Source organism: Sapajus apella, unplaced genomic scaffold, assembly GCF_009761245.1.
Source record: "Sapajus apella isolate SASKATOON/1434 unplaced genomic scaffold, GSC_monkey_1.0 scaffold42, whole genome shotgun sequence".
In the NCBI taxonomy this organism is placed as follows: Eukaryota; Metazoa; Chordata; class Mammalia; order Primates; family Cebidae; genus Sapajus; species Sapajus apella.
Window position 1 is genome coordinate 20,398,715 of NW_022436982.1, and position 20,042 is coordinate 20,418,756.

The window sequence follows — 20,042 nt, forward strand, 5'->3', positions numbered from 1 at the left end:
TGTGTGTGTGTGTGTGTGTGTGTGTGTGTGTGTGTGTGTGTCAGGATACATTGGAAGTGACCATAGACTTAGAATCAGGAATTAAACAAAATAAAGCACAAACTTCTAAGTGATTTTAATACATCTGCCCTAGTATTAGTCCTCAGACAAAGGATAAGATATTATTGCCTCTTCCACAGATATTTTACTCATTGTGCAAGCCTGGACAAGTCATTTGACTTTCCAGCAAGATCAGAGGTTTAGAGTTTATGATTTTTAAACATATGCCTGAAATCCAGTCTTGGGGCAATTGTGAGAAGGTGAGAATGGAGAGTTGTTCTGCTGAAGGTTGGTTGAATATGAATTGCAGACTGTTTTTTATCAGCAGCATGATTCCCCACTTTTCACATTCATAATCTTACCTGCTTAAATCACTGCCTAGCTGTGTACACACAGCAGACTCAGAGAAAGGAAGTGTGGAAAGAGATATGACTCTGGACTGACCCTCCTATTTCTCTTGCAGAATCAGTTCAAAGCTTCCCTGCAATCTGTGTTCATCCTTGCGTAGTTATTTCCCTCTGTAGTGAATTTGTTTATTTTCTTTTATTATTTTCAATTGATCTATAAAAATTGTACATATGTTTGGGGTACAGTGTGATATTTCCATACATGAATACAGTGTATAATGATCAAATCATAGTAACTAGCATTTTGATCACCTCATAGATTTATTTTTTCTTTGTGTTATGAATATTCAACACAACATTCTGCTCTTCTGGTGATTTGAAAATATACAGCAAATTGAAGAGTAACATCAACAAGATGGCAGATTAGAAGATTCCTCCCACATCACTCTTCCTATATACATACAACTAGAAACTATCAAAGACAAAAATATCACCCTGAGTTCACCAAAACTAGGGGGAAAAGCAGAGAAACTTCCAGGGCCTACAGGATTGAGAGAAGCCATAACTCACAAGATAAATGAGTTGAGGCTCATCTGCCCACTTCCTCAAACTGGCATAATGCCACTCAAAGAGAATTTCTTTAGACTCACAGTTTCCAAGACGAGAGGAGGAAATTGGAGGTAGATGTTCACTCTCTCCACTGGTCTGGTAATCTTTCACTGGAAGCCCACCAGGTCCCATTCTTGGGAACCGTTAGGAGTTACAGGAGGGCTAATGCACTTGGGATGAATAGTGAACAAAGATAGAGGCACTGATCACAGTGACTGGCATGCATTGGCAGGTATTCTGCACTCTGATCAGTGGGTACGCCATGCTGAAGAGACTGAATGGTTCCTTGGTGCTGCTGGGGTACAATCCGTGGGAATATCCTGTCTTTAGCTGGGCTTTCCACAAAACCCTGGTGCTGTCATGGAGCCATCTCCTGGCCTAGAAAGAACTGAAAGGTTTGGATTAAGTTTTGGTGCCTGCTTAAGTCTTCCCGAGACTGGGGACCCATGGCAGGGCAGCAATATAATTCTAGGGCAGTGTTTAACTTTCAGTGCTCACTGTAAGTCTCCCCTAGACAGGAAATAATGGCAAGTCAAAGAGTTAGTTCCAGGGCAGTGTTTTAGTTCCAGTACTCAGTGTAAATCCTCCCCAGAATGGGAAAAACAACAGCCCAGCATTTAAGTTCTGATACTAAGTAGTAAAACTCTAACACCACCAAAGAGCACTTGCAAAAGCTGGAAGAGGTAGCCAGCTCCTCAAATGTACCATCATCAATGTAAAGACACAAGGATTGTGAAAACATGGAGAAATAGGGTACCATCAAAAGAAACCCAACAGAGCTCCAGCAATGGACCCAGAAGAATTGAAGATCTATGAAATGTACAGAAAATTAAGAATAATTCTCTTAAAGAGGTTCAAGGAATCCCAAGAAAATATGAATAGAAAACAAAATGGAATTAAAAAAATAATTCAGGATCACAATGAAAATTTGACAAATAATTATTTCTTGGTATCTTTTATTTTTATCTTTGTATCTTTTATTTTGTTGTATCTTTTGTTTTTATCTTTATATCTTTTATTTTTTATTTTATAAATAAAAAATACAAAGCTTAGGAATAAATCATACAGTAACTAAGCCAAATTCTCATTAGAAAGTTTTTATTGAAGCAAATTTGATCAAACAGAGAAACTTAATGAGCTTGAAGATAGACCATATGGAATTACCCTGTCAGAGGAGCAGAAAGAAAAAAAGACTTTAAAGGGTGAAGGAGACCTATGAGAATTATGGGATACCATGGAATGAGCTAACCTCTGTATAATAGGAATTTTTTCTGAAGGCGACCAGAGAGAAAAAGGACCTTAAACCATATTTAAGGAATTAGTGGCTGAAAATTTCTCAAACCTGGAGAAAGACAACACCATCCAGCTACAGGCTTAGAGGTAACCAACTATATTCAGTACAAAGAGGCACATTGTAATCAGGCTAGCAAAATAAAAAAGAATACTGAAAGCATCAAGAGAAAAGAAATATCACATTCAAAGGAGCCCCAATATTGCCATATTGCTGGGGTACATTCTGTGGGAATATCCCGTAAGAGATATTTCATGCAAATGGAAACAAAAATGAAGAGCAGGAGTAGCTATACTTATGTCAGATAAAATAAACTAAGTGAAGAACAGTAAAAAAAATAAAAAGACAAAGTCATTATGTAATCAGAAAAGCATCAATAGGTCAATTGTAAATATGTATGCACCCAACATCAGAGCACCCAAATGTATTAAATCAGTAATGGTGAAGGGAGAAATTTGCTGCAATATAATGATTGCAGGGTAGTTCTGCACCTCACTTTCAGCAGTAGACAGATTTTTGTAGTTGGCTACTAACTTAATTGCCTTGACTTTTTCAGGGTATCCATTACTGTCAGCTGAGGTAGAAGAAACAGAAGATGCACAACAACAAGAAGCTGCCCTGCTGGCAAAATGGCAAAGGATTATGGGAATTAACTATGAAATAGTGGTAGGTTAGCTTACCCTCCATAATTTCTTAACTTGCAACTGTATTTGAACAGACAGTTCGAGGGAATAATAGAGTCAATCATCAGAGTTCCAGAGAAGAATCAAATGTGCAGGCTTTTTTTAGATGACCTAAATGTGGTAATCCAGGTAATAAAAAGAAAATTAAGGTTGGAGAAAGGCAAGTAACAAAGGAACTGAAATAAATGGGATTGAAGTTTTGAAACTTGTATTTTATCAGTATTTTAATATTTCCAGTAATATGAATACTATAGATACAAGGAAGGATTTTTCTGATTTTTAAACCTATGATTTATGGAAATAATCAAAATAGAATGAGAGTTTCTTTAAAAATAAAATTATCGTGACTTATGAACAGAATGATCAAAGGACTCTTTCCCACACTTTCTTTTACCTTACTATGTATTTACTTTCCTGAAAAAATCCTGCATACTTTTTTCATACCACTTATGCTGTGGCGAATGTTTTGTGTTTATTAATAGCCTGTATATCTAACATAGCCATTGTGATCTACCGTCCCAAAAGGAAGTCCAGCAAAATTGATACAAATTACCAATGTTAAGATACACACCAGCACATTTCAGGGGTTTCAAAAGGAAAAATAAAATATTATACTATGTTAGGTAGAATTTTTCATATTTCTTATAATATTTATATGCCTCTAGATGAAAAGGGAGAAAATACAACAGATGACATATATTAATAACAAGCATTTATAGAGTATTTTGTGCCAAGCAACAGTGTTCTCATTTAATCCTCATGACCATAATCATCATTTTTTTTTTTTTTTTTCATTTTTTAAGACAAGGTCTCACTCTGTTACCCATGCTGGAGTGCAGTGGTGCAATCATGGCTCACTGCTGCCTTGACCACCAAGTCTCAAGCTGTACTCCTGCCTCAGCCTTCCAAATAGCTGGGACTGCAGGCGTGCTGTACTACACCCAACTGATTTTTATGTTTTTTATAGAGTGGTTTTATCCTGTTGCTCAGACTGGTCTTAAACTTTTGAACTCCAGCAGTCTGCCCCGCTCAGCCTCCCAAAGTGCTGGGATTACAGGCATGCACCACTGCACCTTAGTATAATTTTTTTTTTTTTAACATTCAAAATGATTAACAGTCAAATATGAATTGAGTAAGTATAGCTGTTACTACCATTTTAAATTGAGTTAAGAAAAAATACATTAAGGTTCATCTTAACAATGGTTAATTTAATATGAAACTTCAGAAATTATTTTCATGGAGGGATAGGGTTAATGTGGCAGGTATGGATAACTGAGACAGCATTTCTTTGCGTGGCAATTGAATAATGAAGGAGACCTCTTGACTAGCCATTTTGTCACAGGCATCAGATCTAAGACTGAACTTTTTAAAAAATTTTACTTTAAGTTCTGGGATACATGTGCAGAATATGCAGGTTTGTTACATAGGTATACATGTGTCATGAGGTTTGCTGAACCTATCAACCTATCATGTAGGTTTTAAGCCTCGCATGCATTGAGTATTTGGCCTAATGCTCTCCCTCCCCTTGCCCCTATTCCTTTGACAGGCCCCGGTGTGTGATGTTCCCCTCCACGTGTCCATGTGTTCTCATTGTTCAATTCCCACTTATGAGTGAGAACATGCGATGTTTGGTTTTCTGTTCCTGTGTTACTTTGCTGAGACTGATGGCTTCTAGCTTCATTCATGTCCCTGCAAAGGACATTAACTCCTTTTTAATGGCTGCATAGTATTCCATGTTGTATATGTGCCACATTTTCTTTATTCAAAGACTGAACTTTTAACTGCCCTTTGTGCACATGCTTTCTTGGTGGCATTCCTAGTAATCTGTCAAGGGCAGAAGTGTACAATAAATGAAAAATGACTATGTTATTTATGGACCTTGGTCAGATCAAGGTAAATAAGACATAGATCTGACTTTAAGTTGTTTGCTGTGTAATGATACAGCATAAATGAAATCGTGAAGTAGTGTAACAGGACTAATGGACATTACTGGATGGGACGTTCTCAGAGGAAGTGATGTCTAAATTGGGTTTTCAGGGGTGAGAAGGATTTCGCCCAGCATTAGATTTCAAAGTCAGATGATATTGCTTCTGAAAGTGACTTCCGCACATGTTATCATCAAAATTTGAAAGAGCTCTTGTTAATGAAACTTTTTTTAGTCTTTTTATCCCTCAGTTTCCTTAACTATAAAGTAAAAAAAAAAAAAAAAAAAAAAAAAGTAGATTATCTTTGGCATACCTTCTGATTTTAATGTTATAATTACTGGATTCTATGTTAAAATGAACAGTTTCCTAACATTTTTTCTTTATTTAGTGTAACAGTAGGAAATTGGAAGTTCATTATTTTGTTTTAAGCTTTGATTATTTGTAAATATCATTGTCTCTGGATATAGCATAAAACCAGGAATGTGGTTCTGGGTTCTTTGTTTAGAGTTGAAGCCCTTTTCTAGCTGTGCAACTCTGGTTATTATAACTTTTCTGAACTTCATTCTTCTACTTGGGAAACAAGGAGAGAAATTTTACCTATTTATGAGAAACAAATGAGACCTATGTAATGGCTGTTTGCAGCTTGCTGCTTCCTTTCAGTTTGTTAGTTCATGAAGTCAAAAGACAGCAGTACTCTTTCAAAGGAAAAGCCCCAAAGCTTTGCAGTTTTACAATATGGTTTTTGAAGCTTTGTGAGAAAGATGACCACTTTTGGGTGAACATAAAACATTAAATGTGTGCATGAGTAGAAATAGAATATAAAACTCGTGGTGATTTCTTTTTTTTCTTTTCAGGTGGCCCATGTGAGCAAGTTTAGTGAGAACAGTGGATTGGGGATAAGCCTAGAAGCAACCGTAGGACATCATTTTATCCGATCTGTTCTCCCAGAAGGTCCTGTGGGACACAGCGGGAAGCTTTTCAGTGGAGACGAGCTATTGGAAGTAAGGAGCTGTGCTGTTCCTTCTCCTCCTTAAATAAGTCATAGAAAGGATTGCAGGAGGCTTAATGTGGTGATTAAGTTCTCATTTTAAATTTCTCCTCCAAAGGGAACCTGAGAGAAATATACAGATAAAAACAACCCAAAGCAGAAATTTTGTATCTTTGTGTACATTTAGCTTTAGACCTAATTCTCTGCCATTTTTTACTTAGGTCCAGAGAACTATAACAACAGTCTTTGAAAATTTTTTAATCTTTATTTTTAGAATAAGTAATACGTTTACATGTTTAAAATCACAGAGAATACAAAGATAAAGAATGGAAAAGAGTCTCCTTCCTGTCCCTATCCACCCAGTTCTCATCACTCTTCTTTAGGTAACTACTAAACTACTAATCTGTTTCTTTGTAATCTGCCAGTATTTTTAATGCATAAATAAGAAAATTGGAATATATTGTTTTACCTTACTTTTTAAAACACACTAGCATACAATATATGTCATTTTCCATTTTTTTCACTTTAAAATTTTATAAAATATCAAAGTTTTATAATATTCTTCTCCTTGCTCCTTTTATTCTTTGAAAATATTTTTATTGTCTCTTTTTTCCCAGACTACTACACTGGCAGATCAAACATGGATGAAAGCTAGTGATTTTTATTTATTTATTTATTTTTTGAGTGCTTTAGAAGCTCCAATTCTAACCATACTTTACATTGCACATAAATTTAGATGGTATTTCCACCGTTCTTACTGTAATTCTGAGCACAGTAAAACTATGGTAATGACTAAAGTAAAATTTATATTTATTTAATAAAAAGTTGTGTTCACAAAAATACTCATATTATGAAGTGTTGTTTCTTGGACAATGTATCTTTTTTCACAGGTAAATGGCATAACTTTACGTGGTGAAAATCACCAAGATGTGGTAAATATCTTAAAAGAACTGCCTATAGAAGTGACAATGGTGTGCTGCCGTCGAACTGTGCCACCCACCACCCAATCAGAATTGGATAGCCTGGACTTATGTGATATTGAGCTAACAGAAAAGGTATCAGATTTGCATATATGAGGCTAAACTATAATGGAAAGGTTAAATGGTTTAAAATTTTTTAAGCATTTTTAAATTGAGTTTTGGATTTACTCACGTAGCCCATGGCTTGGAGGATAGAATTTAAAGTCAGCCAAATCTGGGTTTGAATCAGACTTGACCACTGGCTGTAGGAAATTGTGCAAATCACTTCATCTTTCTGAACATCAGTTTTCAATTCAGTAAAATGTAAGTCATGAGGCCTGTCTTAGAAAGTTTCCCTGAAGGTTAAATAAGGTTATGAAATCATGTTAGATATTACTGCATACTACATACTTGTTTAATTTACTTGCAATATTTCTATGAAGTAGATGGTCATATTTGTCTCTGTTTGCAGAAGAGAAAAGTATGTAAATAGTGTATGCATAGTACATATGTGGTAAAAAATATTTTTACATAAACTATCCAACTCTGCCTGGCATGCAGTTACCACATAGTGAATGGCTGAAGTATGGATGGACACAGCATTTCTGTGTGGATAGGCTTTACTTGTTTACACACTATGCTTTTAAAATATGATAAATTTGAGTTCATAATGCTACATGTCAGATAGTTCTCTGTGACATTCAGAAACTCACATTTTCCTGTTTGCTTATTCTTTCCAATTCATATCATGATGTCAAGAAATGGAGCTAATCAGCTTTTCTGAGGATATACAATACATACCTAAAGTTAAGCTTTGGACTTTGCATAATTTGTGGCTTAGTCAAATCTTATTTAAGATATATTGAGAGATGATGTTAGGATTTGATATATATTATATTGAATGAATCAGCACAATGGAATGATTTTGAAAATTTTGAAGAATAAAATGCATAGTTTAATATTTATATGTGTGATTAGAATAGGGTAGAACAAGAAATGTAATTCCAAATTTTATAGCACTCAAAGTCTAGCATGCTATGTATATATCCATACATGTTTTTACATGTATAAAGAGATGATTACAATAAAGCAGATGGGTGTCATTTGCATCCATGGTCCTAGGCTGTGCAATAATTGATTAGAAGCAAAGATATTATACAAACTAGAATTTCATCCTCATAAACACATCTTTCTTTAAGTTATGTGCATACAGATGAACAAAGCTGAATTAACCTATATTCTTTAATATTTTCACTGTAAGAAGCTAACATTTTGAATCCCTATTTCTGTCAGATGCTTTATAAATGTTATTTCATTTAGTCCTCAGAAAATTCTATGAGATGGGTAACTGTGGAGCCCAGATTAGGAATATTGCTCAATGTAACTCAGATTTCAAATATTCAAAATGCTTCAAGCTGGGACAAATCTATTTTCAAATCTTATGTTTTGCCACTGTGTATGTTAATTTATTAATGAAATAACCGTATGCACAAGTCACAGCAGTTTAGAACTCTTATTAGCATAGAGTATAGAACTTTTACATATATCCATTTTCTCTTGTTTTTATTTATCTTACGAATTCTTTTAGTATCAAAATAGCTTTATATTTTTTTCTGATGATTGAAACACTGATGAAAAAAGTGACAGTCACCCACAATCATGCTGTTGAGATGTAACCATTGCATATTTTCATAGACCTTTGAATCGTATATTTTTAATGTTTGTTAAAACTTACATATTTCTTCATTTTTAACAACTTTCAATAATTACTACCTCAATTCCTAAAGGCTTCATGAAAAGCTGTTGCTAGTCTTGTTTGAGAATGTTTTGTTCTGGACAGATGCTGGGAATATCCCTTTTCTTGTGGTGTTGGTATGTGTGTCAGCTAATCTAGTGCCTCTGAAATAAGAGCTGTCTGATGTGTTATCCAGCCTTGTGTAGATCTAGGTGAGTTCATCGGGTCGTCAGAGACAGAGGATCCAGTGCTATCGATGACTGATGTGGGTCAGAGCAGAGAGGAGGTTCAAGCACCTTTGGCCATGTGGGAGGCTGGCATTCAGCACATAGAGCTGGAGAAAGGGAGCAAAGGGCTTGGTTTTAGCATTTTAGATTATCAGGTAAGTATATCATACTTAAGTTTTTTTTTTTTTTTTAAAAGATGCTGTATACTAAAGGTATATTGTTGTCACAGAAAAAGCAGATGGTAGTTTATAGCCTTCAAAGACATTTTCTTTTTTCTAGTCAGTCTTTCAAAAGTGATTTATATGATTCATTGATTATCATAAAGGATTTCTTTTAACATTGAATTCATTGAGCTATTTTTATTTCACCTCATGGAAATTGGAAGATACATTTTAAGACTATCATGGTGGGATTTTTTTTCCATTATTTTGGAAGTGTTTATATTATTTTTATTTCCGTGCTCTTATTCGGTGGCTTATATTTTAATGGTAAGTCATAAAAAAGTAGATATTTCTTTTGTCTATAACATGAATGATAATTTATAGTCTGATATTCCAATTAATATTTCTGCTGTTCCAATCATTTGACTAAATTTATGAACATACTTAAATTGGCCAAGTTGTCCTTGTGTCCCTGCCTGCATTGTGTTCTTTGCTAAGGGAGGAAATGGTAAAGCCTGTCTGATAGAGTGTAGCTGTTGCTTCTTACTAATACTGAATCAGAAAGCCACCTCAGATGACTCCAGGAAGTTGCGTTCTTAGGACTTGACTCTAGAGTCTTGTTAAAACATTAAGGTTGTTGTGTATATGAAAATATTTCATTACCACATACTTTATGGCTTCTCTCTTTGTTCTTTCATTTCGAAAGGCTGGGTCCTACCTTCAGTGCATGTATATCTAGTAGTGAGTTGATGTTCCATACAGTAACACCCTATTTAACAAATGCTTTTGTTAATAATTGATATATTCAACATCTGGCATCCAATGATAGTTATAAAATTTGATAACTTATCAAAGTTGAAATTACGATTTTAAAGTTATCTGTAAAATTTAAGAGGTCTGCTCAGGAACCTTAGGAAGTGAGGGTGCCATTGCTTCAGATGAGTTCTTCCTAAACCCTCTAAAATAGAGATAACCTTTGCCTAAATAACTAATTAGAAATTTTGTATGGAGTTTTTTTTTTTTTTTTTTTTTTTTTTGCATGACAATTTTTAGACACTTGAAGCAATTACTCATTCCTTACAATTTACAGTGGACAACCTGTAGAAGAATTTTCTTTGTAAAATGAGCTGACTCCTCTTTCCTTTTGCTTTCTGTCAGGATCCAATTGATCCAGCCAGCACTGTTATTGTAATTCGTTCTTTGGTGCCTGGCGGCATTGCTGAAAAGGATGGACGACTCCTTCCTGGTGACCGACTCATGTTTGTGAATGATGTTAATTTGGAAAACAGCAGTCTTGAGGAAGCTGTAGAAGCACTGAAGGGAGCACCATCAGGAACTGTGAGAATAGGAGTTGCTAAGCCTTTACCCGTAAGAATTCAGATTTTATTGCTTCCTTTTATATTTACAAGCGAAATGTTTTATAGGTCTACTTTTAGCTGTAGGTGTTCTCATGATTGAATCATGACTTTCAGTACTTTTCATCAACATGATTACTAGCTCCATGGGTATAAAGATTTAATTTCAAGTAATATTTTTAAAAAATAAGGGAAAGAAAATAACCACAAAGTTTATTAATAATGCTCTTTGGTTCACTTTTGACATTTCTTTCTTTCTTTCTTTTCTTTCTTTCTCCTTCCTTCCTTTTCTCTCTGTTTTTTCTTTTTTTCTCTTTCTTGATGGAGTCTTGCTCTGTCACCCAGACTGGAGTACAGTGGTGACATCTCAGCTCACTACAGTTTCCACCTCCTGGGTTCAGGAACTACAGCCACATACCACCATGCCTGGCTAATTTTTGTATTTTGTATTTTTAGTTTCACCATGTTGGCCAGGCTGGTCCCGAACTCCTGACCTCAAGTGATCCCCTACCTCAGCCTCCCAAAGTGCTAGTAATACAGGCATGAGCCACCATGCCCAGCCTTGACATTTTATATTTGATAATAAGGTCATGATGAATGCAGAATCAAATATTTTCAAATAAATACAGCTTAAAATATGTATACCAATGTAGTGGGTTATTAGAAAAATTAATAGCCTTAACAACTAACAATAAAATCTTTAATCACAGTGGGATAAAGTAGAATCTCTGTCAGAGTGTCTTCAAGTTACTAAATTCAGTTGACTTTAACACATTTGCTGTCTAATTACTGCAGAGTAGGAAATTAAACTTTCCAAAATGGGTTCATCAGTTTATGGCTCTTCTCCTGGCAGGGAATAGCTCCCAAATCATAAATTACTATAATAATAGAAATAACTAATGAATCTATGCTACATAAAGCAGTATATTTTGTTAGATATGGTGATTGCAAATGACACTTATCATTGTATTGCAGTTGTATATTGGAGATGTTCTCAATATTTGTGGGTTTTTTCCAGTATGTCAATATAGTTTTAAGTGAAAAGGCAGATATACCTTTTCTTAAGAAAATGCAGACACATAAATATATTTTCATAAGTAACAATATGGGTTTGTTAATTTTTGTGAAAGAATTTGTTAAAACAGTAAGCTTTGTTAATGTATTTTAAGTGTTAAAGTTTTATGCCCCACTTTTTAGTCCACAAAGAATTCCAGTAGCCTATTAAAATATATTTATGAAAAAAACAAAGATAAGGAGGTCAGGATGATTGAAGAATATGTTAATCCAACCTGAAATCGAACTAGGCTTGTAAAAATCATGACAAAAGAGCACTATGGATAAAACGTAAGAATAAAGATAGGCTATCGAAGACTCTATTTATTAAGATTGGACCATACATTTGGTTCTGGTCTTTCTGTTGAACAGAGAGAAACGGCAAACATGACTCAATATACCTTTTATTTTACTTTCCTCAAGGTGAAACCATACCAGTTATTCAGAAGTAGTCTTTTTTCTATATAGTTGCAAAATAAATTTCTTTTATGACAGTATTTGATATTTAATTCAGTAAGCATTGCAATATATGATAAATAACTCTACTACCTAAAGTGAGGCTTGTTAAATATTAAACTCACATATATGGGCAAAGAAAAAAAACAGGTTTTTTTTCCCCCCTATAATACTTCTTCTGAATGTTTTGCTGATACCAGGTTATGTAGGCAAGCTGATGAGCTAAATATTTTAGCCCATTTTGTGTGAGAGTAGAATAAATTTGTTAGCCTTCCTGTCAGTGTGACCAAGTTTGGAATATAATACCTCTAAACTGCAAGTTAAGCAGACTGTGTACATGTAGAGTTTTGTTTTTTAAGCCATGCTAAATTGAGTTCACTGTAGGGTTTAGTAACATTCCTTTTCAAGTAAATGGAATTATTTAAAATAATATTTTATAAGGGATGACAGAAGCTGATATTTCTTCTTAATATTTTGTTTTTCTGCAACTTTTTATTTCTTAATACCTAAAAGTTGTTTCATTTCTGTATTAGGAAGTCATTGTTTGACCAAAATATTTTGCAGATAAAAATAACTAGAAGATTATCACAGAATTTTAAAAAATCATTGATTTTGAAAAACAATTTTTTATAAGAAAGAAAAATTAGTAGAAAGGGATTCTCATCCAACAGGTGATTTTTATATTAGAATAAATAATCCTCATTGTCTCTTATCAAATAAATGTTAACTATGAATATCAGATTTCATATTTACCATTCTGTGTGAAAGTCATATAATTTGAAAACTTCCCTATTTCTTTCTCTTCCCCCATCACTTTTCCTACCTTTATCCTTCCTTTCCCATTTCCTTTCCTCGTTGCTGTTCTGTCTCTTTTCCGTGAACTGGCCCTTGAACACCCATTTTCCCTGCAGCTTTCACCAGAAGAAGGTTATGTTTCTGCTAAGGAGGATTCCTTTCTCTACCCACCACACTCCTGTGAGGAAGAAGGGCTGGCTGACAAACCCCTCTTCAGGGCTGACTTGGCTCTGGTTAGTGGCTATGACTTATAAATCTTACTTTCAGAAACCTTGTGTGTCTTACTTTGCCTTTCAGAATATTCTGAAGAAATCTGTATTCTTTGTTCAACATTATATTTTGGAAAGATAAACATGTTTTCTCCAACTTAGTTCTCACAAATGAAACTGGGAAGAAAAACCTTAATCAATATGAAAAATATTTGTGAGGAAAATTTAATTAGCATTGCATTGTGGCAGTATGTAGAATTAATCTTTGTACCATATCTAAGGTTATTGGAGCATTTGTTTGCTCCAACTTCATACTTAGATATCTCTTGGCATTCTTTAACCGTGTTCAGTATTCAGTCACAAATCAGTGTTTTGGCTGTTTTTAATGAGGTAGTAGGTATCTTTTTTTCATTAGATATTAATAGTGTAAAAATCATATAAATTGGTTCAGTTATGAAGAACATCACAGTTTTAAGGAAAGGTAAATTCCATGTTGTCTATAAATACATTTAAGTAAATATACTGATTTACCAGAAAAATTTAATTAAAATTTTATTTCTGTTTGATGTTTAAAAAAGTATCCATTGGAATAAAAGTATTTGGAGCCACTCTGCTCTGAAGAAAGTTTTTTTCTGGTGCAGGGTACAATGCTATATGAATAACTAAAGGATAAAACTAAGTACCAGGCATAAATATACATGTGACATTTACTCATTATAAATACAAGTAGTACATCCTGTTCACTTTACCCCTACTATTAGAGCTAGGTTCCTGACTTAACTTTTTTTGTGGGGCAAATGTTGTGCACTGTTGCTAGAAAGGAATATACTTGCTTTTTAAATACTTGTTTTAATTTTGTTAGACTAGAGAAATGTTTAAAACCTGTTAAATTCTTCATTATGTATTTATAACTGTGCACACCTTGCTTTAAAACAGAGTGAATTATTTCTTTGACCATATATACATTTTGCTGATTCTAATTTTGGGGGAGATAATTCTTTTTGTTAGTATTTTAAAATTGCAAGCTCCTGAAATAGCCATTTGAAAAGTTTTGGTATGTGTTATAATAAATGCAATAATTTCATACTGTAGTATTTAACATACCAGGTAACTTGCCCTGCTCTCCGTGGGTGTTAGGTTAGCACTTCAAAACTAGATAGCTTAAGTATATACAATGAATTACATAAGGCACTGTGGTGTTAAATAGTACCCAGCCATAGAAAATACTTTTTGATTGTTGCAGGATACATATACATATACATATACTTTATATGATTGTTTCTAAAGTACCGGAAGAAATAATACTCTCTTTAGAGTTTACATGGCTTCCTTGAACCTCTTCAAATGGATGCCAATGAAAAGGAAGATTAGTTCCACTTTTATGTGAGCTTAGCATCTTATAATGGTAATATGCATCCTGGATCTTCTCCCTACCCAGCTAAGTAATCTTGGACTGGTCACTCAACTTCTTTGGGTCTTAGTGTTTTATCTCTACAGTAAATAAACAATTGATTGGGCCTTAGTGTTTTATCTCTACAATAAATAAACAGATTCTCCTAAGATGCAAAGACATCAACAATAGACGTACAAATTATATTGAGATATTCTTTCCTTAATGTTACTTAAATATGTGTTGTAATCTATGACACAAGGCTTAGTTAACACTGTCTATCTAGATTGTTGTACATTATGTGTATTTGTAAGAGTAAACCTCCCGCATAGTGACTCACTAGTGAATTTGAACATGTATTATTGGGCCTATGAAACGTATCTGAAGAGAGAATGACTTCAAAATGGGCCACAGGTATTTTTAATAGTTTTTTGTTGTTGTTGTTGTTGTTTTTTTTTTTTTTTTTTTTTTGGTAAGACTGTGACCTGGTATGATGTTACAATTCTCCTAACTTCTCCTGGCCAAATAGTAAGTTGAAATTACAAAAAATAAATAAATAAAACATAGGAAATTTTGTCAAGATAGACAGAAAATGCTGGTAATATCAGAGAAGGGTACTATATATTTCATTTCTACCTATTCTAAGGTATGACTGTGAGTGAATTGCAAAAAGAACTTCAAGTTCATCATGATTTAATTATTTCTCTTTGTTCTATGACAGAAGACAGCAATAGGATTATTAGAGAATATGTAGTGAAATTCTCTATCTCACTCTTTATGAGTTTTCTAACAAGTTTATAACTTAAAGCTTCACCAAAACCAGATCATAATTAGGCCCCTTGTTTGTTAGTATAATTTTAGCATGAAATCACAGATTTTCTTTTTGGTTTCTGCAACTTGAATGGTTTTAAAATCTAGTTCAAGATAATTTAAACAAAATATATAGTTTTAGTGTGGCTTACAAATGCATAATTGCCTAGCTCCCTTGTTGAATAACAGTTTATTTTAGTTGACTAGGAAAAATTATGACACAATTTTATTATAAAATTATGAGAGTTGGGCATGAGAACTGAGAAAAAGTAAATATTTTTCTTAACTATGCATCTGTTTAAACTTAGAATTAATCCAGGCCCTTTGTTAATTGTTGCCTTTAGCCCTTTTATTGATGAAATAAAATAACCTTGTATGCCAGCACTTTCTGCTGTAGGTGGGCTATTTGTCCTTGTTCTGCTGCATTAGCAGTCTCTGATGAGAATGAAGAGGGCGTATAGAAAAATAATAGATAAAAGAATGATACCAGTTTGCCTTTTAGTTTCAAATGGACGTTGTTTGTCATATATGTAATAGAACAGAATTCCCAACTGACGCTATTGTTTTATTTCTAGGTGGACACAAATGATGTTGACTTAGTGGATGAATCCACATTTGAGTCTCAATACTCTCCTGATAATGACAGCATCTACTCTACTCAAACCTCTGTTTTATCTCTTCATGGCAGTTCTTGTGGTGATGGCCTGAACTATGGTTCCTCCCTTCCATCATCTCCTCCTAAGGTACAAAGGAAATGCCAATTTTTCTTTTATGAGAAAATCTTGTGTATAGTTTTCCAGAGGTCAGTCCTTACGGGGAGTTGTGGGAATAACATATTAGAGACATTATGTTTCTCTAGTTGTGCATTCATTGTTGGAGTAAAGTACAATTTCATTTAGCTAATGTTGGTTAGATAACTTTCAGATTAATAGAAAGTATTTAAATTTAGTGTCTGAGACAGAATGATAGACACAGAGGCTCCAAGCTTTGATTAGGATTTACATGTCAGAAAGAAAAATTTAACATATATTTCTCAAGTTGTGTTTTTAGCAGTGTCTACTTTGGAAAAATTACAAGAATAACTTTATTTTCTTAATGGTTTTAAAACTGACTTCTATGCAAAGTTGGATAGTAAAATACTTACTACATTAATATAACATTTACTAGCTATGTTAAACTTAACGCTGTCATATGTTTTTATACAAAATGATGCCAAAGAATACGTTACATAAAAAATCACAGTGAATGGTAAATTATGTTTATGTCACTGGATATGAATGAAGAGTTTAGTCACTATTTGACATATTTGTGCCATTTATATTTTAGGAATAGATTATTGGCATAAATGCCCCAACTCTATTCATTTTCTTGGTGACATACTCTATAATGTTCAAAAAGTAATATTTTTAAGTGTATCCAGTGTTTTGTGTTTGAGATGATATCTTATTATTTTAATTTGGATTTCCTGATTACTAATGAGAATGAATATTTTTTCATAATATTGGCCGTTTGGTTTTTACTTTTCATCAAAGATTTCTTCATATCTTTTGGCCATTTTGTATTGGGTTACTCATTTTTCTTTCAATTTATTGGTTGGTTGTTTTTTGGAAATTGATATGCAAAGCAATTCAACATATATTTTTTATGAATATGTGTGTACATGTGTGTAGTAAAATCTAAAACTGTTTTGGCAGGACACTTCTCAACTTCAAAAAAGAAGTTATCCTTGGAGTAAAAAGGAAGTATGGGAATTTAGCTATGTAATGTCTAATACATTATAACATATTATGAAGAAAGAGAGATTGAAGGAAATATGTCAGAATGTTTATATCTGTTAAATCATGGCAAAGAGTTCATATATGAATATACTTTCTCTTTTTCTATGCCGGAAATATGCTATAAACATACATTTAAAATTAAGTTGAAAAGACTGGACAATATTTTTTAATATATGAAATATGTATTTTCTACATAAGTTGAATTCAGTGGGAAGGAGTATTTATGAATAAGTTGGAAAGTGGAATTTCCATAGGTCTAGCACAGTTTTCCTCCTTTCCTAATTAACAGATTTTTTGGCCAGAACATTTTTAAAGCATTTTTTCTTTTATGTTCAAGGTGCACCTGTTATCCTTGCAAATGATGCTGGGCAATCTCCTTGAATTGGTTTGCAAAGTATAATCTTGAGTGGAGCAGCTGCTCCTCTCTTACCACACCTGAGACTGTCTGTCTGGCTGTGTCCTGTCTGGAATGTGTTCAGTCTTTGCTGGCCTCAGGGCTGGAAGCGGAGTTCATCTCCTGATGGAATCTCCTAATCCACAGCATAGCATACTTCTTCTTGCCAGTGGACAGATTGCATTGTTTAACTTAGTAATTGTTACTTAAAGGGATTACACAGTCTGCATACTGAGAAGCATATATTTTACAGGGCAAATGCTGGCTGTATGCAGCACAACATATTGGCTTATTGAAGTGTGTTTGCCTCCTTTTTTTCCCCCCCAGTAGTTTACTCTTTTGTTGAGGCAAATTTTGGCAAGCTGGTTTATCAACTGAAATACTTAAACTACAAAACAACAAAGAAGACATTAATGAGGGTGTTTTAAAACACATTGTGAAACTCCTGTATGCTCTCTGTTTTCTCTGCAACATTTTATATTTTTGTTGACAACTTTTTAATACCTAGACTTTTACTGAAATTTTTATGTAAATAAAATAAATATATAATGCATTGTTTCTTTGCACTAAATTTATCTTATTTTTAGAAATAAAAATTGGTATAGCAGCCGGACATGGTGGCTTACGCCTGTGATCCCAGAACTGTGGGAGGCCAAGGCGGGCAGATCCCAGGGTCAGGAGATCAAGACCATCCTGGCCAACATGGTGAAACCCCACCTCTACTAAAAATACCAAAATTAGCTGGGCATGGTGGCGGGCACCTGTAGTTCCAGCTACTCAGGAGGCTGAGGCAGAATTGCTTGAATCCAGGAGGCAGAGGTTACAGCGAGCCGAGATTGCGTTATTGCATTTTCAGCCTGGTGACAGTGAGACTCTGTCTCAAAAAAAAAAAAAAAAAGGAAAACAAAGATGCCTCTATCCTGATTTGAAAAAAGGATAAAATAGAGTGTAAGGATCTTAGATTTTTGACTTTGCTAAATATGATAATCTTGTAGCCTTAAATGGCAGCTGGAAATGAAGAAATCATTTTACTTATCTCTTCCCCTTGACAAATGGTCTTTTGGCCTTGGTCAGCTATACTACCGTAAGTGGTCAGTGCTAATCATCTAGAGTACAAACTCTTCATAGAGGGAGGCCTCGCTTTCCAGGGTAGCTTAAACACCAAAGGGCTGTAGCTATAAGTTGGGGCTCTTCCTCACAAAATTCTCTAATTGGGGGATCCATTCTACTTGACTTTTTTAAAGAGTATGTGTTTGCTTAATTTGATTAGTTACCATGTAACAATTTAAGAGAAATAACCATTACCCAAGAACCTGAAAAATATACCTGCCTCTTTGGCCTTTGGCTTAATAGAGGCAGGTCATTGAAATAATGGATTTTAAAAGCAACGTGGCCATAGCCAGTGGGTTTTTTCCTTTCTTATTCTTTTAAGTTTTAATTTCTTTGGTTAATCATTTTACTCTTTTTCCTTGTTACCTCCAAAGATATGACAAAATACAAAAATAATTATTTTTTAAATTTAAATATTTGCAGACTTTTGTTTAAAATCGTAACATGGTTTTTAGAACATACTTGTTTTATTTTTTCCTATTTTGGTTTAAAAATACAACTGATAAAGATTTAATATCTATTGAAGTTTCCCCTTTACTCCTTATTCACATCTCTACACCCTCCCCTCCCATATATACCCATACTCTTCCTCTCTCCACAGATGATATTGTTACCAGTGAGGTGCCTGTCCTTCATTCCTGAATATCAGTTCTGCCAGGAAATACTTTGGATTCTAGTGCAGGTTGAACTTGATGTTTGTCAAGATAGGAACCCTTTTGCACCTTGTGCATCAAACTCAACTAACGGACTTCATGATTTTTTAGTGGTCTGAACATTCTCACAAATTCTTACTTAGTGTCATTCTCTAGCATAAAATATTATTGCCTTCACATCCATGTTTAGAATGTTGATACTGTTTCTTATTTTATTTTTATTTTTTTTGCAGATGGGGTTAGAATAAAAAACTAAATCACTGTAATCAAAATGATGGGAGTGACTGTGAAAGTCTTAGTTACAAAATTGCAGGCTCTCAAAGGTATAAAAGATGTTACCTTTTCCCTTAGCAGCATCAGAGTCAAAACACTAAAGGAAGAGTGGGAGAAGGACAGTTGGAGCAGCTGTGCTTGCAATATATTTTTTTAAAGTATAATAATAATTCTCTGGTAGACTGCTTATTAGAGAAGAGTAGGTAGTGGCTATTGAATACTCAACTATTTAGTTCATTTTTGTAAATATATTATCTGGGTAAATTATATGTCGAAGTCTAACCTTAATTTATGCATTGCACTTAAGAAATAGAACTTTTTAAAAGTATGTTTAACATTTTAATGTAACCTTTTTCCAGTTTTTTACTGAGGACAAGAATATATCAAGTGAAGTCACATATTAATATAGACTTTTGAAAGACTTCGCTTTAGATATCAAGTTGCACTGGGAAATTGTGGTTATTTTTGTACATCTTATGAGGGAAGAACTGTTTTTCTTTTAGATCCATAAGACTTTTAAAAATAAAACTGAGTTGGTTGTTGAGCAACCAGAAACGTTTCTGAAGTGGGCGTATGTTGTCTACTGTGTTGATTAGCTCTTTCTTTTCTATGTGTCTGTGTTAACTCCTTCATGAATAATGCATGGGACTGTTATACCATTTACAGTACACCCCAGCTAACAAGGGTGACTTGACCTCTTTTTCTAATGAAAAGCAGTTTTGATTGTTATCTTTGTTTGAGGCATAGGGGAGATGATGTACTGCTAATTATTATAATAAATTTAGTAATATGGAAGCTAACC

The 20,042-nt window shown here is 33.9% G+C and overlaps 1 protein-coding gene across 20 annotated transcripts in view; it reads left to right on the forward strand.

The window, feature by feature from the left end:
• The window catches only part of MPDZ (multiple PDZ domain crumbs cell polarity complex component), a 165,520-nt gene that overhangs the window by 72,678 nt on the left and 72,800 nt on the right, over positions 1-20,042 (forward strand). For all 20 annotated transcript variants that reach the window (XM_032300209.1, XM_032300210.1, XM_032300215.1 and 17 more), the window contains 7 exons: positions 2,843-2,952; positions 5,749-5,895; positions 6,773-6,937; positions 8,773-8,958; positions 10,123-10,332; positions 12,740-12,856; positions 15,608-15,775. In XM_032300209.1, coding sequence (XP_032156100.1) covers positions 2,843-2,952; positions 5,749-5,895; positions 6,773-6,937; positions 8,773-8,958; positions 10,123-10,332; positions 12,740-12,856; positions 15,608-15,775 — 1,103 coding nt within the window. The remainder of the gene's footprint in view (positions 1-2,842; positions 2,953-5,748; positions 5,896-6,772; positions 6,938-8,772; positions 8,959-10,122; positions 10,333-12,739; positions 12,857-15,607; positions 15,776-20,042) is intronic.